The 26927-nt window shown below is 50.5% G+C and overlaps 1 protein-coding gene across 3 annotated transcripts; it reads right to left on the reverse strand.

Annotated features, from left to right (window-relative positions):
- Positions 1-541: 541 nt before the first annotated feature.
- On the reverse strand, positions 542-26696 carry TTC23 (tetratricopeptide repeat domain 23). 3 transcript variants are annotated; one of them, XM_081114764.1, is made up of 12 exons: positions 26443-26696; positions 25448-25647; positions 24788-24911; positions 23911-24061; positions 23114-23239; positions 18146-18323; positions 14371-14476; positions 10021-10148; positions 9399-9548; positions 5809-5931; positions 2244-2326; positions 543-1068 (listed from the first exon to the last, which is right to left on the reverse strand). In XM_081114764.1, the coding sequence occupies exons 2-12, from the start codon at positions 25625-25627 to the stop codon at positions 951-953; spliced, it is 1467 nt and encodes a 488-aa protein (XP_080970890.1). In that variant the 5' UTR covers positions 25628-25647; positions 26443-26696; the 3' UTR covers positions 543-950. The 3 variants fall into 3 exon arrangements, with proteins under 3 accessions (XP_080970891.1, XP_080970892.1, XP_080970890.1); XM_081114765.1 differs by lacking the exon at positions 5809-5931 and having other exon boundaries at positions 542-1068; XM_081114766.1 differs by lacking the exon at positions 5809-5931 and having other exon boundaries at positions 542-1068; positions 26620-26690.
- Positions 26697-26927: the final 231 nt, after the last annotated feature.

The raw sequence follows: 26927 nt of genomic DNA on the forward strand, positions 1-26927 counted from the left end.
TATGCGTGCTTTTCATGATGGCCCGGAACCCCTGCGGAACCCATGTGAAAAGCTCGTTCTTGAATTCAGCCAGGACCCGACACGGTTAGCCCAGAGCGAGAGCGCGCGGCGGACGGAGCGTAGGCCCCGTGGCTGGGGTTCACAGAGGACTGGACGGTGTGTGGTGAGAACCTCACCGTCACCGCCAGGGAGCCTGGTGGCGGGAGATGGGACATTCTCGCCCCTTCTTCCCACGCGGCCTTCATTCCACAGGCCTGTCTGGGGGGAGTGGGGGAGGGGAGGGGAAGGGAGGGTATGAGAGGGTTGTGTGGTCGCTGTCACCAGCCTGAGGAGGACAAGGGACCCTGCCTCCCTCCGCCCTGTCACTTGGATCTTTTTGGTTGGTTTCCCCATGGATTCCGGAGGTGGCCTCTCTCACAGATGAAACCAGTGGTTTGGGGCGAGGGCAGCCTTGTGATCCTGGCACCAGCCTGCAGCCTGGGGAAGAGCGGGGGTCGGGGGGAGGAAGCACCGCCCACACACTGACTCCAGCACCTTCAAGCCTCCTTTTATCAGCCTTTTATTCTCCATCCTATTACCTTCCCGTCAGAGAGGGCTTTTCCCAGAATTGAACTCCAAACCGGACTCCCCGACCTGGGCGGAGGGCTGTGTACGCGCAGTGAGGTGCCGACATTTCCCCGCCTTTTCGAGAGGAGCTCTCGGGCCACAGTCGTGCCGGTGGGTAAAGGCATTTGTTGGCACGAAGAACCACTTAGGAGGTAAAACGGAAACTGCTTATGGGAGCACCAGAGGCCAGGAAAGGCCATGCACCGTCACAGGGGCCCGGAGGCGTGGGGGGGCACCCAGCCCACCTGAGGGCTCGCGCGGTGCCTGCTGATGCCACCTCCCGGTTGGGGAGGCGTGTCGCCAGCGCCCGCGCCTGCCCGAGCTGTCCTGGGGTGCGGTGGGTCTCAGTCCGCCACGTGGGGCCTGGCCCTCCTGGGCGCCGCGTGCTGGGCCACGCCGGTGCAGAAGGTCGGTCTGGCCCTCGGGGCCGACCTCAGCTTCACGGTGGCCATCTCGGGGGCCCTGCGAGCAAGCGGAGGGTGGTGAGTGGGGTGCTCCTCGGACCCCTGCCCCCCAACCCCCCGGTGCTGTGGGACAGCCCAGCAGCTGCCCGGTTCCATTTCATGGAGGAGCCTTGGGAGGGGATGCGGGTGGGAGGAGAACCATGGCTCAGGGACCTAAAAGGCAAGGTGTTTTCTGGAGCTTTCTCATGCCTGTGACCCTTCCCTCGAGCTGAGAGTCAACCCTGAGGGAGCCGAACAGGAGCAGGAAGGTTGGGCTGGAGGCCTCAGTGCAGGGGTGGGGACCTTCTCTCTGCCCGGGGCCATCTGGATGTTTATAGCATCCTTCGTGGGCCGTACAGAATGATCCACTTGAACATGAGCCTGCCATATTGGGTCCAGCATTTAATTAACTCATCCTTAATGCCTTGGCAGGGCCAGACCAAAGGATTTCCTGGGCCTTACATGGCCAGCGGGCCGGACGTTCCTCACCCCTGCCTTAGTGGCTCATCTTCCCTGGGGTAAGGGGCCTGGAGCGCAGAACAGCGCCCCCTGCTGGCTGAGTCCGCATCGGGAGCTCCCATGAGTGCGGATTTGGCAGCCCGTCCAGGGGCCCTCTGGGAACAGGCTCTGCGAGGTGGGGAGCCGCCACAGCAGAATTGGGGCCTCCTAAGAAGGATGTGGGGGGCCCGGCTGGCTTTGCTCAGGGTTGAGCGTCAACTTGTGAACCGGGAGGTCACAGTTCGACCCCGGTCAGGGCACAGGCCCGGGTTGTGGACTTGATCCCCCGTGTGGGGCCATGCAGGAGGCAGCCAATCAATGATTCTCTCTCATCATTGATGTTTCTTTCTTTCTCTCTTCCTTCCTCTCTGAAATAAAAAACACATTAAAAAATAAAATACCAGAATTTCAATCTTAAAGAAAAGAAAGATCTGGGTGAAGTCAGAGGGCTCTCAGGATCCCATCGCGACAGGCACCCCAAGAGCGCGGGGGAGCCCCGGGCAGGTTCCAGCGGAAGGTATTTTACAGCTGGGCTTCTAAGCAGCTGGTCTTGCCTGATGTCTGAGTAACAGGAAGTTGGTACAGCTCTCCACGCACGGACAGTCCCCCAGAACCCCACAGACCCGGCTTCCTGGTGGGTTCCGGACGACCGAGGAGTGAGGTGCCCAGGGGAACAGCGAGGGAACACCAACTCACTTGGACAGGACGTCCAGGGCCTGCTGGGTGGCCAGCGTCCGCCTGTCCTGCGGTCCGTACAGGAGGGTCTGAATCTGGAGACACTGCAGAACACCAAGCAGTCATCGTGAGGGTGTGAAATGTCACGGGGAGCATTTAGCAGGCGGACAAGCCTCCCAAGAATGGGAGAAAGAATGCTTGTCACAGACCCCTGTCTGACCTTCACTGTGAATGCTAGGGGCAGTCTGACCTTCACTGAATGCTAGGGACAGTCTGACCTTCACTGTGAATGCTAGGGGCAGTCTGACCTTCACTACAAATGCTAGGGGCAGTCTGACCTTCACTGAATGCTAGGGACAATCTGACCTTCACTGTGAATGCTAGGGACAGTCTGACCTTCAACTTGGATGTTCCGAGGGATCTTGGAAACAAGTGTACAGCTCTAGCACTGTTTTACAGAACCCTCTGTGACAACCTGTATGCAAAAATATGTTTAAAAAGTAATATTCTTAAAGGCAAGAGAATTGGTATTCAGGAGAGGATGGTGTGCAGTTTCTATTTTTAAATGACCCTTGCTACAGCCCAGACACGTTAAAAAAAAAAAGTTCTGTGCCCTGCCCAGTGTGGCTCAGCTGGTTGGGCATTGTCCTGTGCACCCAGAAGTGGCAGGTTCGATTCCCAGGTCAGGGCACATGCCCAGGTTATGGGCTAGAACCCCCGTGGGGGTGAGGGGGTGTGCAGGAGGCAGCTGATCCATGTTACACTCTCTCACGGCGATGATTCTCTCTTCTCCCTTCCTCTCTCAAAATCAATAAACTATTATTTTCCATGGGCTCTCTGTAATCATTACTACACTGCAATTTCCTAGGGAGTCATTTATTGAGGAGTTAAAGATTCTGCTTATTATCCTGCCACTTGACTGCTTGTACCTGGCCAGGGAAAACTCAGGGGGAAGATAAAGATTCAATTTGTGCCCCCAAACGGGCCAAGTAATTTTGAAGAAGAAGGAGGTGGAAGAAACTGCTTTATCGTCACCATCTTTATAAAACGACTAGAGGCCCGATGCACGAAATTCATGCAAGAGTAAGCCTTCCTTCCCCCGGCTGCCAGCACTAGCTTCCCTCGAAGTCCCGGCTTCGTGTGGATGGTCATCCGGAAGGACGTCCGGTCTAATTAGCATAGTACGCTTTCATTTTTATAGACAGATAGTAACGAAGGCAGTGCAGTTCTCATCCAGGGGCAGAAAAGTAGACCAATGGGACATAGCAGAGAGCCCAACACATGACAGATGACAGGAGAGAAGTGACCCTGAGGGGTCGGCAAGGGAGAGCTGGACTCGTCAATGAATGGAACCGGAAGGAAATGGACCCCTGCCCCATTACCAAGCCCAACAGTGAATCCCGGGCTGATTGAAGAGCTAAATACGAAATGTAAAACGTGGAACGTTTAAGTGAAAATACTGGAGACGACCTTTATGCAGAAGTAGTTCTTGGACAAGATCTGGACAAACCCAAAGATTTGATTTATAAAATTTAACTACATTAAAACTCAAAATACCTGTGCACCGAAATTCAGCTTAAACAAAGGATACAGACTGGGGGGAAACATTGCACAAAGCGGAGAAAGGATTAGCATTCAGAATAGATCAAGAACTCCCACCAGGCAATGAGAGAGATGAATACAACCTCCCTACGGAAAAGTGAGCACAAGATGTAAGAGGATGATTCAAAGACCTGGAAAACCAGGACAGCGGACAAGCATGCCCAGCCTCACCAGTAACCAGACACCCAACCTAAAACTTCTCTGAGGTTGCCCTTCACCTGCCAGATTGCAAAACGAATCGTCTGATCATGGAAAACCAGGGTCTGTCAAAGAACACGCATGACAAGCACGCTTTCAGATAGGCTGAGAGGGACAGAGCCATTTGGCGATTCGGCTAATGGATGAGCAACCTGTAACATGCGCACGGACTGTACATGCGTGATATGCACATTTCTGGTGTGTGTGTGTCCATGTAGATGAATCTCAGGGTTATAGGCAGAAAAGAGCAAACTGCAGGTGAATGCAAATTACAGATAATATAGGCACATTTTATATATATTTTATATGAAGCTTAAAAAAACACGTAAAAGAAAACCACAGTAAAATACAGTGTGGGAATGATGTCAAATGCGGGGGAGCAGTCATCCGGTATGGGGCGGGCAGGGGCAGAAGTGGGCACTTCCTGGGGGTCATGTTTTATGTCTTCTATCAGGCAGTGAGCTCAGGCGCCCACCCCCCAGAAGGCAGCTGATGGTATCCTACCAGTTGTCCCTCTACCCTTGACCTTGGGCGCTCAGCGTTTTCCCTGTGGGCACTGCGTTAGGAGGGAGAGTGGATCCTGGTTGGATAAAACGACCCTTTCCAAGAATCAGCCCAGAGAGAGGTGAGCCCAGCTCCCTCCCATCTCCTCGACGCCAATCCGGACTCTTGCTTTCCTGGAATTAATCGATTTCTTTTTTTAAAAGGGCTACTTATCCTCACTAAGCAGATCTGCTCAAAGTTCTAGCTGATGGGAGAGAGGTGCTCAGGGATGCCAGCCGGGAGAGAGAGGAACACCCCGACCCTGGGGCCATCCCTGTGTGATGACAGCGCCCACGGAGGCCGCCGTACCAGGTGCCAAGACGGGAAACATGGTCCATCCGGGAACGGAAATGGTTTTCCTTCTAAAGCGACATAACCCCTTCCTGGTTTTTCCCGGAAGGTGTTTTCCAAAGCTGGGCAACTGAGTCCGAAGCTGAGTAGCCACGTGACTCTAAGAACCAGAAGTTGGGTTTTTCGATGTTCTGCTGCTCTTAGCGAAATGTGCTTTAAAGCACTGGGTGCGAAGGATGCACTTGGATTCTTCTGATGAAGAAAGACCTTGACACTGACATTGACTCAGAGACAAAGCCAGTAGGTGTTAACGGGTCAAAGAAGCCCCAGACGCCTGCGCCTGCGGGAGAACAGCTCCCGCCCCGTGGGAGGTTTTCTGGGCTTTCTCGATTCCTCCAGGGAAGCCCCTGCTGGAAACCAGCCGCAAGGGGGAGTTCCTCACTTTTCTGTAACTGGACAAAACCCTGAAATCCTGAGTATCCAGATGAATCTTAAAAAAATAAATTAATTTTTTTTAAAAAAGAAGAAAAGAACATGGGCTGTGAAAGAATAAAATGAGGGGAGGTCGGTGGTGGTAGGGGTACCTGGGCCGGTGAGGCCTCACATTCAAATGGAGATGCGAAGGATGGGGAGGGGGGTCAGCCAGGTGAGGAGCACCTGGTGGGAGGTGATGGTGGGGGTGGGGTTTTAGGCAGGTGCTTTTCTCTCTCTCTCTCTTCCTCTCTCACATGCACACCCCACCCCCCTGCAGCTCCCTTACCTGGAGGAGCACTAATTCTGAGCTGTGCACAGGAGGGAGGAAGGTTCCCGTGAGAGGAAAACAGGTGAGGTGGGAACGAGGAGGGATGTGGAGATGAGCGAGAAAGGGGGGTGTGGGGGGGGCTGCCACTCACTCCGCTGCGCTCCCCGAGCCTGGGAAGCCCGGGTGCCATCCTGGCCGCACCCTCCTCACCTCTGCGTTGCCAAGTGCCGTGAGCTCTCTATCCTTATCGACACCCCTCGACTCCCCCACGACTCTGCTCCATCCCCTGGCCACTGTCATGGAACAAGCTACCATCATCTTCCTCCAGGACAACTGCAACATAAATGTTCAGAGGACAGACAGATGCGTCATGGGGGCACGGCAGGATCCCCCTCCAGCCGGCCGGCGGTAGGAACCATTTTAAACTTCTGGGCCAGCCCGGCCGTGTGGCTCAGTGGTTGAGTGTGGGCCTAGGAACCAGGAGATCACGGTTTGATTCCCGGTCAGGGCACATGCCCGGGTTGCCGGCCCGATTCCTAGTAGGGGACATGCAGGAGGCAGCCAATCCATGATTCTCTCTCATCATTTATGTTTCTCTCTTGCTCTCCCTCTCCCTTCCTCTCTGAAATCAATAAAAATATATATAAAAAAGAAATAAAAATAAAGAGTAAACTTGTGGGTCATACGAAAGCAGGCAGGGAGTGGTCTGGATTCGGCCTCAGAGCCCATGGTTGGGACAGTCACCTAAAGGATCAAGTCTCAGCCCCTTGACCTAGGAACTCCGCCCAGAGCCTTGCCCACGTCTTCCGGGTGCTCCCCGACAGACAGTCCTCCCCAGTCACTCTCTGCTTCTTAAATGGGTTGTACCCTCCAGCCCCCCAGCCTCCTCTTCACCCCATTTCCAACCTGGGGATGCTGGCCTCCCCCAGGCTACACTCTTTCAGGACTACTTATTACACACCTTCCCTAAACCTCTCCCTACTCCTCCTCCCTCCCAACCCAGTCCCGAAAAAAAAAGAGAAATCCAAATGTAAAACTAAGATGTTACAATGGGAATGCAACTATTTAAAAAGTAGAAATTTTAAAAATTCATGAGACTATCTTGCAAATCCCTATGCAAATCAATATGTAAATGTAAATGAAATAATTACCTAGAATTATACACCAAAATGACCCCATTAAAGATCAAAAACTTCAACAAATCAATTTTTTGTATAATACAGAAAACTGTCAAGGGATTTCCCCCTAAAAGACCTAAAGAGTTTCACAGGAAGTGCAGAACTTCAAGCACTCGATAGTTTTAATGCTGCATAAATTCCTTCAGCGCATAGAAAATAAAGGTAAGGAAGGAGACCTGATATGGGGTGGTGAGCGCACAATACAATATAGGTGATGCATTAGAGAACCGCACCCCTGAAACCTACATAATCTTACTACCAACGTCACCCCAATACATTCCATAAAAAAGTTAAAAAAAAGAAAAGAAAGGTAAGCTTCCAAATTATTTTTATGAAGCAAATATAACACTGATACTTAAATATCACTTATAAATATTGGTGCAAAAATCGTAAAATAAACATTAGCAGGCAGAACCAACTTCATATTAAGACTATAATTCAGTATAACCAAGCACATGTATTCCAGGAATGCAAGGTTGGTTTGATACTAGAATAGAATATACCATATGAAGTGATCTAAGTAGAGTCATCTGATTATCTCCACCGATGCTAAAAAAACATTTGATAAAATCCAACACTTATTTCTAATTATAAAAAAACACACAAAAAAACCACACGATATCTACTTCCTTAACATGATAAAAATACATAAACCTTAGTCCCAAAGCCAGCATCTACTGAATGAAGACTCACGAGAGCAGTGATGGCGAACCTATGACACGCGTGTCAGAGGTGACACGCGAACTCATTTTTTTGGTTGATTTCTCTTTGTTAAATGGCATTTAAGTATATAAAATAAATATCAAAAATATAAGTCTTTGTTTTACTACGGTTGCAAAGATCAAAACATTTCTCTATGTGACACGGCACCAGAGTTAAGTTAGGGATTTTCAAAATGCTGGCACGCCGAGCTCAGAAGGTTCGCCATCACTGGCCTAGAGGCATGTCCACTAAGCTCAGGAGCAAGACAAGGGCGCCCGCTACCTCCACTACCATCCGCTGTTGTCCTGGAGGTACGAACCGACGCGATGAGACAAGAAAAATCAAGCAGAGCCACCAGGGCTGAAAAACAAAAAGTCAAACCATTCGCCGATGAAGTAATAGGATATACCCTGGAAACCCGAGAGAATGCTCCAATTAACTCAGGCAGGAGAAGCATTAAGCAAGCAGCAGCACATAAAATTCACACAGAGAAACCAGTCGTCCTCACATACACAAGAGTGACCAGTCGGAAGACATAACAGCGGATACAACTCCACAGACAACAGTATTAAAGGAGATAAAATGCTTAGAAATCAACCGGGTAAGAATTGTGCAAAAGCCAGGATAAAGGGGCACTTTAGAAACGGGCCTAAATGAGACAAAAGTGGACACCACCAAGTATAACGACATCCCTGCTCTGGAATAAAATGACTCCACACCATAAAGCTGTAGCGCTCCTCAAGTTCACTTATAAGTAACACCATCCTCCAGAAAATACCACCCAACTTTGTATTTGGCGAGACAAGCTGTTCACATTAAAATTCATGTGGAAAAACAAACACACACACACACACAGGCTAGAAGACCTGGGAAACCAGATATTCTAGAGTCAGAGAAACCACGAGTGGTGTCTAGTCCTCCCAGCTACTGAGCCCTGCTATGAAATCTCTAAATTTAAAACCAACAAGGAACTGGCATTTACACAAACAAAGCCATCAGTGGAGTAGAAGAGAAATCCAGAAACAGACTCAAGTTCATGTGGAAATGTGGTCTATGGTGAAGGTGTTATCTCAGACCACTGGGCTCTTTAATAAAATGGTGCTGGACAACTGGGTAGCCATTTAGAAAACAAAAAACGTTTTATCTGTACCTCACACCGTCCACGCAAATGAACTCCAAATTCAAGAAGAAACTGGTGATGGAAAGAGACTTGGCTTGGGGTGACCATACAATACAATGTACAGATGATGTATTATAGAATTGTACTCCTGAAACCTACATAATTTTATTAACCAATGTCACCCCAATACATTCAAATAAAAAAAGAACTAAATATGTAAGTACTAGAAGAACACAAAAAAATTCCTCTATAAACTGTGTGCACAGAGAGTACAATAAAAGACAGATAAATTAAACTCCATAAAAATTAAAAATTTACATAGTAAAAATAATTGATAATTCATTAAAAGATTATATATATATATATATATTTGTATAAGAGGATTACTGTATCTTTTACTGAAAAAGTGTTAGTTTAGATCACCTGTGAAAGTGAAGTAATCTTTCCTAAATAAACCACTTAGAAAGGTCCATTTAAAAAGAGCATGGTGGCCTGACCGGTGTGGCTCAGTGGTTGAGCCTCGACCTATGAACCAGGAGGTCACGGTTCAAGTCCCGGTCAGGGCACATGCCCGGGTTGTAGGCTCGCTCCCCAGTGAGGGGCATGCAGGAGGCAGCCGATCCATGATTCTCTCTCATCATTGATGTTTCTATCTCCCTCTCCCTCTCCCATTCTCTCAGAAATCAAAGTATATTTTTAAAAATATAAAAGTAAAAAGAGCATGGGGAGGGAGAGAAGACCCGTGGGAGGGAGGAGGGGAGGAGGGCTTCTCTCTGCATTGGTGTCGGCTACAGGTTTACCTTGTTCAGCTTCTTGTGGGCCCCGCTGTGGTTCCCCTGCGCCAGGTCGGCGCCGCTCAGGAGCCGGTAGGTCTCCGCCACCTCAGGGCTGAGATCACCAAACGCCCCCACTTTGGCCTCCAGGGACTCTCTCAGGATCGAGGTCGCTCTCTGCGAAAGGCACACAAAGCTGTCTGGTTAAACATGTTCCAAAGCTGACGAAGATCAGTGCCCATTAAGAAAATGAGGTAGGCCAGCTGGTGTGGCTCAGTGGTCGAGCGTGGACCTGGGAACCAGGAGATCATGGCTTGATTCCCTGTCAGGACACATGTCCCATTGTGGGCTCGATCCCCAGTAGGGGGCGTGCAGGAGGCAGCCGATCAATGATTCTCATCATTGATGTTTCCATCTCTCTCTCCCCCTCTTCATTCTTCTCTGAAATAAAAAATATATATATACTAAAAAAGAAAGAAAATGATGTAACTCACTGCCTGACAGTGGCCACATGGCCTTACTCATCCATGCCTCGCACAAAGTAGATGCCTACTGGATGCTCGCAGAGCGAGGGAGTTGCGTAGCCCTGTGGGTATCAACTGGGTCACCCATGCAGATAACCGGCCAGCTGTGGCCCAAACTCACTCACCTCCTCTTGCCCAGCGCCTTGCAGAAAATGGCAATATTCGTCTTGAACCGAGAGAAACTTGGCTTTCCCCATCCCTTCCGCATCGTTCAGGTGAGCCAGGCTCTCTCGGAAGTACCGCTCGGCCACATCTGAAGCAAAGCATCGCGACAACTGTGAAAACGGCTCGGGGATTTGAATGGAAACCACAGAGACGCTTGTAGCGTGGCGAACTATTTGAAAATAATAAGCACTCGGGTAAGAGGACCCTGTTGGGGAGACTGCCGTCTGCCCGTTCAGCTGCCTGTTTCATCAGAAAAGATTCAGATCTCAGAAGGACACGGCCATTTACTTTCCTCGCTTTTTTCAGATAGCTTAGCTCTCCCAGGGATGCGGTCATGCAAGATATCAGCAAGTTTGCAGGCTGCGTAAAGAGACTCCTTTCTTTTCTTTTCTTTTTTGTTCATCCTCACCCGAGGATATTTTTCCACTGAATTTTATAGAGAGTGGAAGGGAAGGAGAGAGACAGAGAAACATCGATGTGAGAGAGACACATCAATTAGCTGCCTTCTGCATGCGCCCCGATCCAGGCCGGGGATCGAGCCTGCAACCGAGGTACATGCACTTGACCAGGAATCGAACCTGGAACCCTTCAGGCCGAGGACCGACGCTCTATCCACTGAGCCAATGGGGGAGGGGTGGTGGTGGTGGTGTCTGTACATTTCTACATTTCTAGAGTATTACTCCACTTTTTAATTTTCTCTTGGTAGGAGAAAATTCTACTGCCTGGAAAGTATTCCTTCCTTCCCTTTTACTTGCAGCTGACTCATCGCAATTTAATGCTCAAACTCTGCGTTCACTTTGCCTGCGTCGATGATCGGATGACAGCGACCGGGGCATGACGTGGCATTTGTTCTGTTGGCTCTGAAGGCATTACCGACATCAACATTCCACGTCTCAACACCAGCGAGTGGAGTACGCCGGAGAGTTCTGTTTTCTGTCTATTTGGAAATGAACCGAAGAACGGAACCAAGCCATCCTTGAAGAGCAAGGATCTTTCCCGGCTGGTGTGGCTCAGCGGTTGATTCCAAGAGGTCACCGGTTGGATTCCCAGTTGTGGGCTCGAGGCCCAGCAGGGGGCGTGTAGGAGGCAGCTGATCCATGATTCTCTCTCATCATGGATGTTTCCATCTCTCTCTCCCTTTCCCTTCCTCTTTGAAATCAATAAAGATATATTTTTAAAATATTTTGAACAAACACAACCCTCAATAAAAAAACACCACCACCACCACCGAAACACCTCTTCTAGAATCCTCAGCAACCCGAGGCCCTGGCCTGGGCAGCGGATGAGTCACTCTCCTAAGCAGGGGAACATGACTTAGCTGTAAACCTGAGCCCTCGGGGCACAGGTCAAGGCCATCAATCTTCTCCCCTTTCCACTCCCGTAGACTGGCCAGGCTGTCTGCACGTCAGGGCGAGGGAGGAAGTGTGGCCCCGTGGTGTACGGTCCCCTCACAGCCCCGTCAGGCTCTGTTCCGTCTGTGTGACTTCACTCAGAGAGCATGAGGAATACAGGGTCACACGCGGGGCAGGAGGCTTTAATTACAACCAATCCCTGTAGCCCGGCAGGCGTGGCTCAGTGGTTGAGAGTCAACCTGGGAACCAGGGGGTCAGGGTTTGACTCCCAATCAGGGCACATGCCCGGGATGTGGGCTCGATCCCCAAGTAGGAGACGGGCAGGCAGTGGATCCACGATTCTCTCTCATCATGAATGTTTCTCTCTCTCTCTCTCTCTCTCTCTCTCTCTCTCTCTCTCTCTCTCCCTTCCTCTCTGAAATCAATTAAAATATATTTAAAAAATAGATGAAACCACCACCACCAATTCCTGTAACTCTCTGGGCAGCTTTCACTGAAAGGGAGGCCTGTGCGTAGCGGCAACAATGGTCTTTTGTGATGGTCTTGGGAAAGACTCTGCACTCTGTGCTAAAGCATTAAGGACCCCAGGGAATTTGAAGACGGAAAGTCTTAGAGCCCAGCTTGGCATGAACCCCGAGGAGCACATCACCCAGCCAGCAGACTGAACCCATTTAGAACCTGCTGGGCGTGCCCGGAGGGCATCGCAGGGCTGGGCTGGGGCGTGGCTCGGTCCCCACCCAGTGTGGAGCGTAGAGGAGGCAGCCGATCCATGATTCTCTCTCATCACTGACGTTTCTCTCTCCCTCTCCCTTCCTCTCTGAAGTCAATAAAAATACACCGAGTGGCCAGATGACTATGACCGGCCAGATTATTATGACCACCCCATCAGTACAATGAAGTGAATTAGTTATGCAAATAATAATAAAACCTGGAGAGTATTTGCTTAGGAAGTTTTCAGTATTCAGTATTTTTGGAAGTGTCAATGAAGCACTGATGGGGTGGCCACTCAGTGTATATTTTAAAAGAACATATGGATGCTGACATCTGCTTGGGGAGCAGAGACAGGCCAGGCTCGGACTGGCTGGGCATTTCATAATGAGAAGGGCCCTGAGGAGGACCTGAGGCAGGCCCTCTCGGAGCACAGGGGGGTCAAGAAGGTGAGGAGGCCAGGGAGGGAGGAAGGAGGGTGTGGTGTCTAGCAGCAGGGGCAGCTAAGGAGGGCCACGGGAAGAGGTGAAGGACCCCTGTCAGGAGCCCATCGGAGCTGAGTGCACGAGGACGCCAGGGGCTGCCTGACTTCCGGTGTCTCTAGGGCACACGGGACGCAAGGAGCATCAGTAACCCAGACAACAGGGAGCCGGGCCCAGCCTGGAGCAGGCGGAGAAGGCAGGCCACAGGAGGAAGAGTGGGGAAAAGGGAGGCGGGTGTAGGGTGAAAAAAGGAGACTTCATCAAGATCCAGGGCGTCGGTTCTGATGCTTTCATATTTCCCGTCTACTGTGCAAAATGTGGGGAGAGGCTAGGCCACGTGGGGGCCGGGAACATATTGGTGCACAGGGAGCTATACCTCAAGAATGCACCCCAGCCCTGGCCAGTTTGGCTCAGTGGACCGAGCGCTGGCCTGTGGACCGAAGGGTCCTGGGTTCGATTCCGGTCAAGGGCACGTACTTCAGTTGCAGGCCCTCCCCTGCCCCTCCCTGGCCCGGGCTCTGGTCTGGGCACGTGCAGGAGGCAACCAATCGATGAGTTTCTCTCAACATTGACGTTTCTGTCTTTCCCTCTCTCTTACACTCTCTCTAAAAAATCAATGGGAAAATATCCTTGGGTGAGGGTTTAAAAAAAACCAACAAAAAAGAACGCACCCCACGCTCATGAGTCCGGTTCACGGAGCCAGGGACCCACCCCCGCCCCGGAGGCTCCGATGGGACAGAGCCCGTTCCGTTTGGATGTGCCTGGCGCTGCCCGGCCCCCTGGAGCCCGGAGGCAGATGGGGCCACTTCCAAACAAGGCCGCCGTGCTCGGCCTCTGGAAGGTTTACACTGACATGAACTTGGCTTCCACCCACTTCATCCTCACATCCTTCGCGAGGAGAGTTAAGAGCCCTGACCCCCTGGCAGGCGGCGCTGGGAGAGCTGTTGATACCAAGTTTGTCGACGGCGGCCCTGGGAAGCCGGCCTGGCCCCGGTCCGGGGGCTGCTGGGGGAGGCCTGATGCAATCCGGGTCCCGCCTGGCTTCTAGGCAGTGCTGTCTGCATAAGGAATGCGGGGGAGGCTCGGGGCGAAGGGATTAGCGTGATGCGCGCTGGCTGCTGGGCCAGCGACATTTTTTCATCGGAGGGCAATGCCTTGCATGGGCAATCAGCAGGCAGGCTAGGGAAGATGCCCCAAAGGAGATTTTTTTGTTCTCATTAATTAGTCTTTTTTATTTTTGCCTTGTATTTATTGGCCTTAATTCTTTTGCTGTTGTTAAGACTTGCCCGAGGATATTTTTTCCACTGAATTTTAGAGAGAGGGTGGGAGGGAGAGAGAAACATCGATGTGAGAGAGACAATGATGTTACTATCGCTGTCTCATCATGGATGTTACTATCTCTCTCTCTCTCTCTACATCTCTGAAATCGGTAAATATATTTAAAAATAAACACTGATCACCTTTGAAAGCAGAGTGGACCTCCCGGGGCGCCCAGCCCGGGTTCCCTCGGGCTCTTTACCACCTACATTCGGGTGCAGACTCGCTGTATTTGAAAACCAGAGCTTGGGGAAGGCCGCACAGGGAGACACCAGGGACCTGGTGACGCTAAGATGCTTGGCTAACGCCTCGGCCGCTCCCCGAAGGGCCTGCGTCACAGCTCCGTCCACCTGCTCGCCCATCCCCAAGGCCCAGACGTGTGCAGGCCAGGCGGGCAGCGGACAGCGCCCACCACTCACCCACCCACCCAGCCACGGAAGGCGGCTCTCACCGTGGTGCTCGGGCCTCCCGGAAGCCGCGGCGGCGCGGGCGACACAGTGCGCGGACTCCGCTGCCTCCTCTCCGGACGGCTCTGCGCTCAGGACGATGAGATGCGCCTGTCGCCGTGGGAAGAAGGAACAGGCTGGTTGCCATGCTTGGCAGCAGCGCCAGGGGACTCGCTGTTCTCGTGGCGATAAGGACGCCAAGGAACACTCTAGCCCGCTGGACAGTGGGATGGATGTGGAGGCAACGATGTGCTCTGGGAGAGGTGGATCTTAACAGCGCTGTGTGGAGTGAGCGGGAAAGCATTGGGCATCGAGTCCCCAAGGGCTCGAGGCTGCGGCCAGAGGCCAGGGCCCATCGCTAAGCAACTTACTTCACAGGCTCTGCTCCTGGGAGAGGGGTGTGGGCAGAGGAGGTGAGAGGGCCTCCAGGAGGAAGGAGATGGATTTAAAAAGGCCAGTGCGGCCCTGGAGGGTTTGGCTCAATGGTTAGAGCATCAACCCTGGGACAAAAGGGTAGTGGGTTCGATTCCTGGTCAAGGGCACATATCTGGCTTGCGGGTCCCCCAGACCCAGTAGGGGCAAGTGCAGAGGCAACCAATCAATGTCTCTCTCATGTCGATGTTTTTCTCTTTCTTGCTCCCCACTCCTTCCTTTCTTCCATCTCTCTTTCCTCCGTCCCTCCCACGCTCTAGTAATCAATGGAAAAAATATCCTGAGGTGAGGATTTAAAAAGAAAAAAAAAAGGGGGGGGGCCAGTGCTGTGCAGAGGAAGTGGGCCAGCCCCGACCCTCCACCCACTGGTCAGCTCAGCATGGGGTCCCCTCCACCCCCCCGCCACCTTAAAAACCGATTTTTAAATTCCTTCAGGAAAAAACACAACCCTATGATCCGGGGGACATGAAATAATAGTGGATCCTTGCAAGTAAAATACAAAGTGCATCGCTTCAAGTAAAAAGATGTAAAATACATGCGCGGATGAAACGGTAAAGTCACTTCTCACCTGCCTATCGGCAGGGGGAGTTTTACAAATGCCTATAAGTAACGTGTGTCCATTGATCTGATACACAGGTACTTACAGATCGCCCGCTACAGGACACGCGTGGGCCAGAAAGTAGGGCGGTAGAGGAAGAAACAGACAGAAACACCAAGTCACACAAGGCACTACTGCGAGAGGGCAGGGAGCTCTCCACAAACTGCCCAGAACAAAAGGACCAAAATACCACGCGTTTCAAGGACAGAAACACTAGGCCAAACATAGGAATCACAACTGATATTTAAGCTGCACACTTTATATATATATATATATATATATTTTTTTTAACATGTTTTTACTGATTTCAGAGAGGAAGGGAGAGTGAGAGAGAGAGAAACATCCATGATGAGAGAGAATCATGGATCAGCTGCCTCCTGCACGCCCCACACTGGGGACCGAGCCCACAACCCGGGCATGTGCCCTGACCGGGAATCGAACCCTGACCTCCTGGCTCTGGCTCATGGGTCAATATTCAGCCACTGAGCCACACCGGCTGGTCAGTGGGCGGTAGCTCTAGACTTGTTATGATAGGGGCTACTCCACACCAAGGTTGCTGGTCATAACTCTCATGGCTGTGTTAGGACCATCAGAATTTCATATTCTTAAATGCTAACAATATCCCTTGTTTGGGCACTACTTTTGTTATTAAAGCGTAGAAACAAATGGGAGAAAGTGTCTTGGCAATGCCCCAATTAGTCATTTCCCTCCCATCCCCTCCCTCCCCCACCTCCCCGATCTGGCCTGAAGGGCCGACTGAGATGCTTTTCAAATAGCAGGCGCCCCGGAAAGCCACGCCCTGTGAGTGAAGACAGCAGGGGCCGCGGGGATGGAGTCAAGGGGCCTCGTGGTCAGTGTCTGGGGAGAGGAAGAGAGAGAGGCCAGCCTGCCCCGCTCCCCATGCCAACGGAATCATGGTTATGATTCTGCCCTGGGCTCGCTATAGGGAAGCTCTTCAGCGCCGCACACACCACAGGGGCATGGGGGCAGTTGGGGGGACCTCAGCTAAGAGCAAGACGGAGCTGGGAATCCCCGGGGCAGTAGCTGGAAGGGACGTCGCTGGGTGCCCGTGGCCGTACAAAAACCGAGTTCTCGGGGCCCCGGCCTGAGCCAGTTTCTTTTAATAGTCGGAGAGAGTCCTCCGTGGCAGCTCTCCAGCGGTCAATTTTAGCTCCTCCAAAGGGCTGGCGAGAAAAGGCCCTGCCTGCCACCCCGGTGAGGGTTAGCACCAAAATAGATGTGTCGGGGGCTTGCATTTTCATCCAGTTTTGGTTGCAAGTAGGTGTTCTCTTAACACTTAACTAGGCTTTTAGATAGGAACGCGAACACCTGCCTGTCACTTTAAAAACCCCAAGTCAGTGGTTCTCAAGCTTCCTGATGCCGCGACCCTTTGATACAGTTCCTCATGTTGTGGTGACCCCCAACCATAAGATTATTTTCGTGGCTACTTCATAACTGTCATTTTGCTACTGTTATGAATCATAATGTAAATATCTGATATGCAGGATGTATTTTCAGTGTTACAAATTGGACATCATTAAAACATAGTGATTAATCACAAAAACAATATGTAATTACCTATGTGTTTTCCGATGGTCTTAGGTGACCCCTGTGAAAGGGTTGTTCGAACCCCAAAGGGGTCGTGACCCACAGGTTGAGAACCGCTGGTCTAAGTGGCAGGAAAGAATGAACAACTTCAATGCCCCCTCCCTTCTGTCCCTAGCTGTACTCTCTTTTCTCCCCACGCCCAGCTGATTCCGGATAGCTCCCTGCTGCCCACTGTTCCCCGTGTATCCTCTCGGAAATACTGATGTGCGCCCACCGGCGTGGCTCGGTGGCTGAGCGCTGGCCTATGAACCAGGAGGTCAGGGTCCGATTCCACCGGCGGTGGCCTCGTGGGGCTGGCTCTATTTTTCTCCACTTGCGTGGGTTCGCTCCCGAAAGGCTTTGGACTGTTGTACATTCTGCAGAAAACGGAAGGTCTTTTCTCTCTGGTGCTTGTCCCCGCGAAGGAATGCAGAGTGACAAACAAGACGGGAAGTAATAAGCCCCTTTTCTTTGTGCGGATCGAATACATGGCTCTGAGGCAGGAGCTCCCCCCGAGAGCTGTGGCCACCCTGGACCTTTCTGTGTCTTAGGGGATGTCCCTAGAGAAAAGGGGGGCCTTGATAAATGTCTAATGGCGGCTGCTGACACATAAAAGGAGCTTGTGCAGGGGACACGCCCACCGGCGCACAAAGCGCTGTCCGTCTTGACCCTGTGAGCGGGTCCTCGAAGTGGGTGAGGGTCTTCTTCCCTTTCCTTTTCTTTTCTCGAGGGGTTAAGTGACTTCCTTAACCAGATCTTCCCATTCCAAATCCAATGCTATTTTGATTTCACCAAGGGACCTCTTGAGCAAGAATCGGCAAGTCTTAACTGAAACTCTCTAATCTTTATGAACCTCAAGAATAAACAAGAAGAAAAGTCGCCTGTCACACTTGACAAGTATGCCCTGGCCGGTTTGCTCAGAGGTGAGAGCGTCGGCCCACAGACTGAAGGGTCCCGGGTTCGACTCCCGGTCGGGGCACATGCCCGGGTTGTGGGCTCAATCCCCAGTAGGGGGCGTGCAGGGGGCAGCGATCCATGATTCTCTCATCATTGATGTTTCTCTCTCTCTCCCTCCCTCTCTGAAGTCAATGAAAATATATTAAAAAGAAAAAGAACAGCGTTGGGTCGGGACCAGCTCTGGCGGCCAGGGTGCTGCAGCTCACCTGTAGGAAGTGGTTGATGGACGCGTCGTGGAGTCTCAGGGCCCGTTCTGCGCCCGCCAGTTCCCTCAGCACCGGCACACATTCGAGACTCTTTTCCCCTTTGCTGCTCTCCATGTGTTCTAAAGCCTCTTGGTAGTAAGGCAGAGCTTCCTTGGATTTCCTCCGGCCCCGATACATCCTAAAACACCAAAGTGACAGTTTTTAGACTAATTGCAATGGAAAATGCTGGAAATACGGGTGGTCTGGGTGGTGAGGATTTGGCTCTCCGATCCCTGCTGTCCAGGTTTGTTTCCTAGCCAGCTATGACATTTTAAAAAATGTATACTTTTTAATGGATTTCAGAGAGGAAGGAAGAGGGAGAGAGATAGAAACATCAATGATGAGAGCGAATCATGGATCGGCTGCCTCCTGCACGCCCCCCATTGGGGATCGAGCCCGCAACCCAGGCATATGGCTTGACTGGGAAAAGAACCGTGACCTCCTGGTTCATAGGTCGACACTCAACCACTGAGCCACACTGGCCTGGGGGGGCCCATAGTAGTTTATCTTGAAGAGTTACTCTGGCAAGACAAGAAGATCTGCATGTAAGAATGTTTACCTAAGCATTCTTTGTAACAGCGGAAAAGAACAAAGTACTTAAATTGCACCAACAGGCAACCGTCCAGGCGGTTACAGTAAGTACGTCCATGCACCGCGGAGTGCCCCTTAGCCATTAAAGTTAATGTCGATCCATACTTATCCATGCAGAAGTGCATCCACTACATTTTCTAAGCGAAAAAGCAAATTATAAAAATAACTTTGTATGCTATACAAAACCTTTATATCTAATCTATAGGTACACAAATGCGTCAAGAGATAGTTAGCCCTGGCGGGTGTGGCTCAGTTGGTTGGGCGGGTTGTGGGCTCGATCCCCAGTGGGGGAGGCGGGGGGGGGGGGCATGCAGGGTGCAGCCGATTCATGATTCTCGCTCATCACTGATGTTTCTCTCTCTCTCTTTTCCTTCCTCTCTGAAATCAATCAAAATATTTTTTTTTAAAAAGAAGCTGAGAATATAATAATTGGGCTTTGAAAGCATCATATTTTATTTCTGAAGAGAAAACCTGCTAGCATCTCTGGTGACAGGAAGAGGCTTTGAAACACAGGGTTGGTAACAGATCACTTAGCCAAAGAATACGGTTCCTGGGAGACAAAGATCACAGAACTGAACACAGAAGTCAGCAAACTATGGTCTTTGGGTCAAATGTACCGTTTTTATACATAAAGTTTTATTGGGACATAGCCACGCCCACTTGTTTACACACTGTCCATGGCTGCTTTTGCATATGGCCTATGAAGTATAACATACTGACTGCCTGGGCCTTTACAGCAGGGCTGGGTTGGAACGTCCCTGTACGGTCCCTGAAATCATTAGGTCTGGCCCTAGGGGCATTAGGGGTGAGTTAATTACATGTTTGACCAAATAGAGCAGGCTAATTTTTAAGCTGATCATTTTGCATGGCTCACGGATGATGTGATAAATATCCACATGGCCCAGGGCAGAAAATAACGCCCCCTCCCCCCCAACTTTACAGAAAAAGCTTGCCAACCTCTGGTCTAGAATCTAGAGCAAGTCGCATAGTTTCAAAATGACTGCAGATTTTTTCCACCGAACTGCACCTCAGGAACTCAGACAATACCACAGATATTTGAGTAAAGGGAAAAAAATCACCTTGTTCCTCTCATGCTCATAAAGGATGAAGCATGTGCCCAGGGAGTCAAGAATCGGCCTCTCGTTTCCAAGGCTCCTTAAATGGCGTGCGTGTCCTGGGCACCGGGCTTGCTCATCTTAGTCCTGGCTCTGGTCTGACGCCCTAGACCAGTGGTTCTCAACCTTCCTGATGCCGCGGCCCTTTGATACAGTTCCTCATGTTGTGGGGACCCCCAATTTCATTGTTACAAATTGAACATAATTAAAGCATAGTGATTCATCACAAAAACAATATGTAATTATCTATGTGTTTTCCGATGGTCTTAGGCGACCCCTGTGAAAGGGTCGTTTGACCCCCAAAGGGTCGCGACCCACAGGTTGAGAACCGCTGTCCTAGACTGAGTGGGGTGACACTGTGATCACTTCACTGTGCTTCCCCAGAACTGGGAACCCCTCTGCTCAGAAAACATCTCTCATACTCTATTTTGGGTTATCTTTTTTTATTGATTTCAGAGAAGAATGGAGAGAGAGAGAGAATCAATGATGAGAGAGAATCGTCAATTGGCTGCCTCCTGCATGCCCCCCAACTGGGGATTGAGCCCACTACCTGGGCATGTGCCCCGACTGGGAATCGAACTGTGACCTCCTGGTTCCTAGGTCGACGCTCAAACCACTGAGCCACGCGGGTCAGGCTCTCATACCTCGGTCCCACTCTGGGAACACGCCTCAGAGATAACGTTGTGCGAGTGCCCAAAGAGACATGCGGAAGAGGGATCAGGGAAATGCTGTTTCCAGGAGGGAAAGTTTGGAGGCAATTTACAAGTTTTACTCTCATGTTCATGAGAATGGATCATTAAATCCATTTCGTCTCTCCCCCTCCCTTCAACTCTCTCTGAAAATCAATGGAAAAATATCCTTGGGTGAGGATTAACAAAACACAGAACAACAACAACAACAGAAAGCTGCGGCAATCGGAACACAGGGTTGGATTCACTCTCCAAAGGGAGTAAGAATGACTGGGTGGAATGGTGCTGGGACAGCGGCGGACAGGTAGGAGGGACGGAGCTGCAGGCCCCAGGGAGGGATGGGAGGCTGGGAGCATGAGTCACTCTGCAGCACTCATCTGCCTGCCTGAGGAGGAAAGAGCTGGCCTGGCCGACGGGCACCATAAAAGGCGAGGCCGATGGAGGAGGTGGATGCACCTCAAAGATACCCTTTTAAGAGAAACACAAATCCCGTGAGAGCTGCCTGAGGGATTATCCAGGCCTTCCACCTCCAGGACCTGGCCCTTGTGGTTGGGACTGTAGCTACAGAAACGCACAAACTAAAGCCTCCTTTGCTTTCTTCCTTCTTTTAGCCTCACCCCGGGATATTTTTTCCATTGATGTTTAGAGAGAGTGGAAGACTAGGGGGTTGGGGAGAGCACAGAGACACAGAGAGAAACACCGATGTGAGAGAGACACATTGATTGGCTGGCTGCTGCCCGCACGGGGATCAAACCTGCAACCATCAAGGCACGTGCCCTTGATGGGAATGGAATCCATGACCCTACTGTGCACGTGCCAACACTCTAACCACTGAGCTACACCGGCCGGCCAGGGCAAAGCCTCACTGCCTTCTAGAGCAGATCAGTGTGGGCAAAACAGTCACACTTCAGTCAGGAAACAAAGCCGAGCGATGGCATGAAAACCGTCAGTTGAAACACGCGAGTTCCAGTAACTGGGTCAAGGTGAAGGTTCAGGACGGAAAAGGAAGTAGAGAAGTTTAAAACGACTCCCCTGAAGTCAAGGTAACTAACTGTAGGACAGCTGAGAAAGGGGACTCACGGGCATTCAGGACAGATGCGTACAAGGCACGCCACCTGCTGGCGAGACTTGGTACCGCTAGTCTGGAGAGCACTCGGAGAGGAGGTGCTGGATTCTGGGTGGAGGAAGGCATTTATACTTGACTTTGCAGCAACGTTGTTCAACATGAAGCACAAGTAACATTAGTCAGATCTCAACAGATGGCGACAAACATCAGATCCGGGGCCTCTGATTTGCATACGTCCTGTCTTACAGGGCACGAGAGAATGCCTACTTCTGGGCAGGGAGCAATTCTGGGCTAGCAGCCTTTTGCAACCACTACCATCTCCTGTTACAAACACGGGATCAGACGGTATGATGAATTCTTTGGGGGTCTGGCTTCTTACACAAACACTGCTTGTGAGAGTCACTCCTGACGTTAAGCATAGGAACGCTCTGATCATTTTCTTTGGATGAACATATCACAATTTGATCTATTCCACCTTCCTGCCAGAGGCAGCCATCAGCTTATCTTTTAAGTATTTTTTTTGTTAGTGTTTCAAATTTACCTTTATTGTTGAAAATATTACAGATGTCCCCCCCTTTTTACCTCCACTGACCTCCCCATTCATCCTGGCCGCCCCCCCCCCCCCAGGCCTTCACCACACTATTGTCTGTGTCCATGGGTTATGCATATATGCATATAAGTTCCCCGATAGTCTCTCCCCACCCACCCACCTTCCCTCTGAAATTCACCAATCTCTCTCTCTCAAGTCAATAAGTAAAAATAATAAATAAGATATGCTGCTATTTTAACCTCCCACCCAACAGAACATATCAGACTGCATAAAACAATGCCTGGCAGAACCATGGACAGCGCTAAACAGCCCAATAATTGTGCGTCAAAATTCAAGCGCGCTTACCTTCAAACCTAATACATCAAAGTCGCAAAAGATAAAACAAAAATGTGAATTTGAGTCACCCCTAAGGCAGACTTATTGCAACCTTACACACGGCAATTAAAGAACACAATTTCCCTTGTAGCTCCCTGGAAACCTTCCCGAAACTTGGCCCTGGACTAGATCCCAAAGAAAGCTTCAGTAAATTGCAGAGTCCATACCATACAAATATGTTTCTGTCTATAATACCATAAAATTAGGCGGGAATAGCACCCAAACACCCAGAAAAAAAAATCTCACGTATCTTCAAACTAAAACACAGATCACGTGAATAATCATTGGCTTAAAGGGTAATTTATACATTAAGTTATAGATGCTAAAAACTGGATCCCCAGGAGGGGGCATGCAGGAGGCAGCCGATCAATGAATCTCTCTCATCATTGATATTTCTCTCTCTCTCTCACTCACTCTCCCTTCCTCTCTGAAGTCAATAAAGGCAGATTTTAAAAATAAGAAACTTCCTGTCTGGAGACAGAGTCTTCCGGCAAAGAACCGCCAGCCGTCATGCTTACGAAAAGTCCTGCCCTGGAAACCTACCGCGCGAATGACAGCTTGATCCGAGCTTGGGTTTCTATCCACTCTTCCTTCACGATCCTTCCACATCGCAGCAGCTCCTTTGAAAGCCTCTCTGCTTTCGCCAAGTTCTCTGCGGCCTCCTTAAATCTGAGCTACGTTCAGGAAACATGACCCTTGGTTCTGGATTCCGGGACCCTAGTTCCTGGACATCCTGGACTCTCTACACTTCCCATCACCCTTCCTGGGTCACCTGTCAGCTTTGAGAATCCTATATAATAAAAGCCTAATATGCAAATTGTCCCCTCGACCGGGAGTTCGACCAGGGGCGGGGCCAGCCGGCCAACTGCAGAAAGGGAGGCCCTGGCCAGTGGTGGTGGCAGCAGGCAGCTGGGGAAAGGGAGGTCCCAGCCAGCATCTGGCACCCAGCAACCGCTAGGGACCCTACCTATGCATGAATTTCATGCACTGGGCTTCTAGTTATATATAAGGAACATGAACAGTATGTCTCTTTGTTAAGTAGAGGCCAAAGAATACTTTTTTTATTTTTGTTAATCCTCACACTAGGATTTTTTCCACTGATTTTTTTTTTTTTGAGAGAGCGAGAGAGTGAAAGGGATGGGGAGAGACAGAGAGAGAGAGAAACATTGATGTAAGAGAGACACATTGATTGGTTGCCTCCTGCACAAGCTCCAACTGCGGCCTGGGATCGAGCCTGCAACCGAGGTACATGGCCTTGACCAGAAGCCAACCCGAGACCCTTCGGTCCGCAGGCCAACGCTCTACCCATGGAGCCACACTGAAAAGGGCCAAAAGGATACTTTTGAAGGGAGAGTAGGGCTCTCCCCAGGGTATGGAATAGCTCCACGGAACACCTGAAAACAGCCGTGTTGTCATCACAGGAAGGCACGATGGAGTTGGTGAGGATTTCTCTGGCTTTCTCTGCATGGTGTTTGGCCTGCAGGGACGTTCCTGGGAACAAAGAAGAGGAAGTCTCAATTTCTCTATCATCTCAGTGGGCAAGAATATCGTCAGTCACTTAAGGTCAGGGAATCCAATGAGGTCTCCTTGACCTACTTACTGTCAAGGGGAGAGGTACTGGGGCAGCAGGAAATACTGTCATGACTGTAGCAACCAAAGTGTTTTATACCTAGTACAGAAGATGAAATTTCCATACACACCCGCCTTATAGTCAAGATAAGATCATTTCTCCCGAAAAATGGTCTTCTTATTTATCTATTTTTCTAAAATATATTTTTATAGATTTCAGAGAGAAAGGGAGAGGCAGAGAGAAAGAAACATCAATGGTGAGAGAGAATCATGGATCGGCTGCCTCCTACACGCCCCACACTTGGGATCGAGCCTGCAACCTGTGCATGTGCCCTGGACCGGGCATCAAACTGTGACCTCCTGGTTCATAGGTCAATGCTCAACCACTGAGCCATGCCAGCTGGGCCCAAGAACCCCACTTTTAAGACCCTAAAAAACAAAACTCCAAGGGCGCAAATCTCCCTGCTCTTTTTTTATACATTATATATAAAAAATCTTATTGACTCTTTGTGAAGGGAGATGGCTTCCCCATGTGTGCAGAGGAGAATGATCAGGGTAGTTTAATCCTTGCGGTTACATGTTAGTCCAATTTGGGGGAAAAAAGCAGAATCCAACCAACTGAGCCTCCTGGGTCTGAGCTGAGCTCACCTTTCAGCTGGAGGTAGCCTTGAGCCAGATTAACATACGCCTCTGCTAGTTTCCAATGGCAGCTGCCATAGCAGATTCTGGTCAACGCTACGCATCGTACGAGCTCCTGGATCGCCTGCTTATACTGTAAGGAAAAGAAAACAGGCTTACTATTAAAAAATTTTTTTTTAAATATATTTTTATGGATTTTAGAAAGAAGAGGAAGAGAGAAGTAGAAACATCAATCTATAATAATAAAAGCAAATATGCTAATTAGACCAGACAGCACAACAACCTTCCAGACGTCCTTCCGGACATCCTTCCAGACGACCTTCTGATGAAGCCGGGGCTGCGAGGGCCGAGCCCCTTGCACAAATTTCGTACATCAGGCCTCTAGTAAGAGATAATCATCAGTCGGCTGCCTCCTGCACACCCCCTCCTGGGGATCGAGCCCGCAACAGGGGCATGTGCCCTGACGGCGAATCAAACAGTGGCCCTCTGGCTCATAGGTCGACGTTCAACTACTGAGCCACACGGGCCAGGGCAGAATCTCCTTCTTTTTATGGCTGAATGATATTCCATTGTGCATGTACATACATACACATTTTCTTGGGAACGTCACCTAAGCCATTGCCCTTCTCAATGGCCCGGGCACAGGGATGGAGAAGGAAGGCTCCTCACCTCGTGCCGGCTGGAGTAGAACTTTGCTTTCTCTTCGCAGAGCTGGAGTTGCTCTCGCGGAGGCTGGAAGAGGACCGAATGAGGCAGCCTGCTGGCGAACTTCTTTCTCGGCGTGACGCTGACAGCAGCCACAATTTCGTCTAAGTACTTGGATATGTGGGTTTCCTGTGATTCTTGCATAGTTTTATAGGCATTATCCTCTGGTTTTTAAATAAAGAAAAAAAAGAGAGAGAGGTGTTAGGTGATCTTTTTCATATCGACTTTTTAGCTAGAAACTGAGGGTAGGCTCCAGGTAAATTTCAACACTATATTCAGGACTTCTTTGAAAACAGGAGCATTCTCGCCCAGCCTGCGTGGCTCAGTGGTTGAGCGTCGACCTGTGAACCAGGAGGTCACGGCTGGATTCCCGATCGGGGTCCCTGCCAGGGCTGCGGACTCCATCCCCAGGTGTGGGGTGTGCAGGAGGCAGCCGATCCATGATTCTCTCCCATCATTGATGTTCCTCTCTCTCTCTCCCCCTCTCCCTTCCTCTCTGAAAGCAATAAAAATATATTAAAAAAATAAAAAAGGGCCACGTTACCAAACAAGGTATTTAAAATATTCGTATGGTGTTTTTTTTAAAAGTTCCCTAAAAATGCTTGGATTTTTCTTTTCTTTTTCTTTTTTAACCAACATAAAGCTCTCTTCCTTTGATGTCTTTATTCCCTGATATAGACATTGAAGGAATATTTATGCACAGCCATTCAGCCACGCTAGGAACCGCCTCAATATTTAAATGACTAAGCTGTCACTGTCTTTTCTAGCGATCCTTCCTCACAACAGGTGTTTCAGAGACCAGGTCACCGCCTCCTCTCTGGCAGGAACCTATCAGCGCGCACCGCCGGGCCCTTAAAACCCGGCGCCCAGGCTCACGGCTTGCTCCCTAACCTTGGCCACGGTGCCGAAACCCACCCGGCCTCCGTTTTTCACCCGTCAAAGGGGTAGAATCATGGTACCTGTGCCACAGGATTGCTGTGAGGGTTAAAAGAGGTAAACTATGCGCAGCTCTTAGCACTCCGCCTGGAACCCAACAAGCGCCCGGCATCAATTATTGTTGTAATCCCTCAACCTATACATTCAATGCGTGCATGGATGCCTGAATGGACGCACGAACGAGAGCGCAGAGTAGTTACCGGCGGCCTCTGAGGTTGGAGCCGGACAAATCACACCCTCACGCCGTAAAAGCAAAAAACTACTCCTTCCTGACAGCAAGCCCGGAGCCGGAGCCGGAAGCGAGGGTCGGAGGTGGGCGGGGCCAGTAGGCCGGAAGCGATGCTCTCGACCAATGGCCACATGGCTTGGAAAACGAGCGTCTCGTCCCACCTATCGTGAGACCGCGAGAACAGGGGGCAATTATCGCGAGATTCCGTCCTCCTGCGCCCTTCCCGCTTTCCCAGCTCTCGGTAGGGAGGGCCCCGCCCCGCCCCTCACCGCCTGGCCC

This window comes from Myotis nattereri (genome assembly GCF_964212035.1).
Source record: "Myotis nattereri genome assembly, chromosome: 21".
NCBI classification, from domain to species: domain Eukaryota; kingdom Metazoa; phylum Chordata; class Mammalia; order Chiroptera; family Vespertilionidae; genus Myotis; species Myotis nattereri.

Excerpts from the sequence above, each read along its gene's own strand:
- TTC23 (XM_081114764.1), bottom strand. The coding sequence starts at position 25,627 with ATGCAAGAATCACAGGAAACCCACATATCCAAGTACTTAGACGAAATT. Across the intron at positions 14,477-18,145 it reads CCATCAACCACTTCCTACAG|GCGCATCTCATCGTCCTGAG; the intron begins GTGAGCTGCAGC and ends CCACGGCGACAG. Across the intron at positions 5,932-9,398 it reads CCCACAAGAAGCTGAACAAG|TTGTCCTGGAGGAAGATGAT; the intron begins GTAAACCTGTAG and ends TTTATGTTGCAG.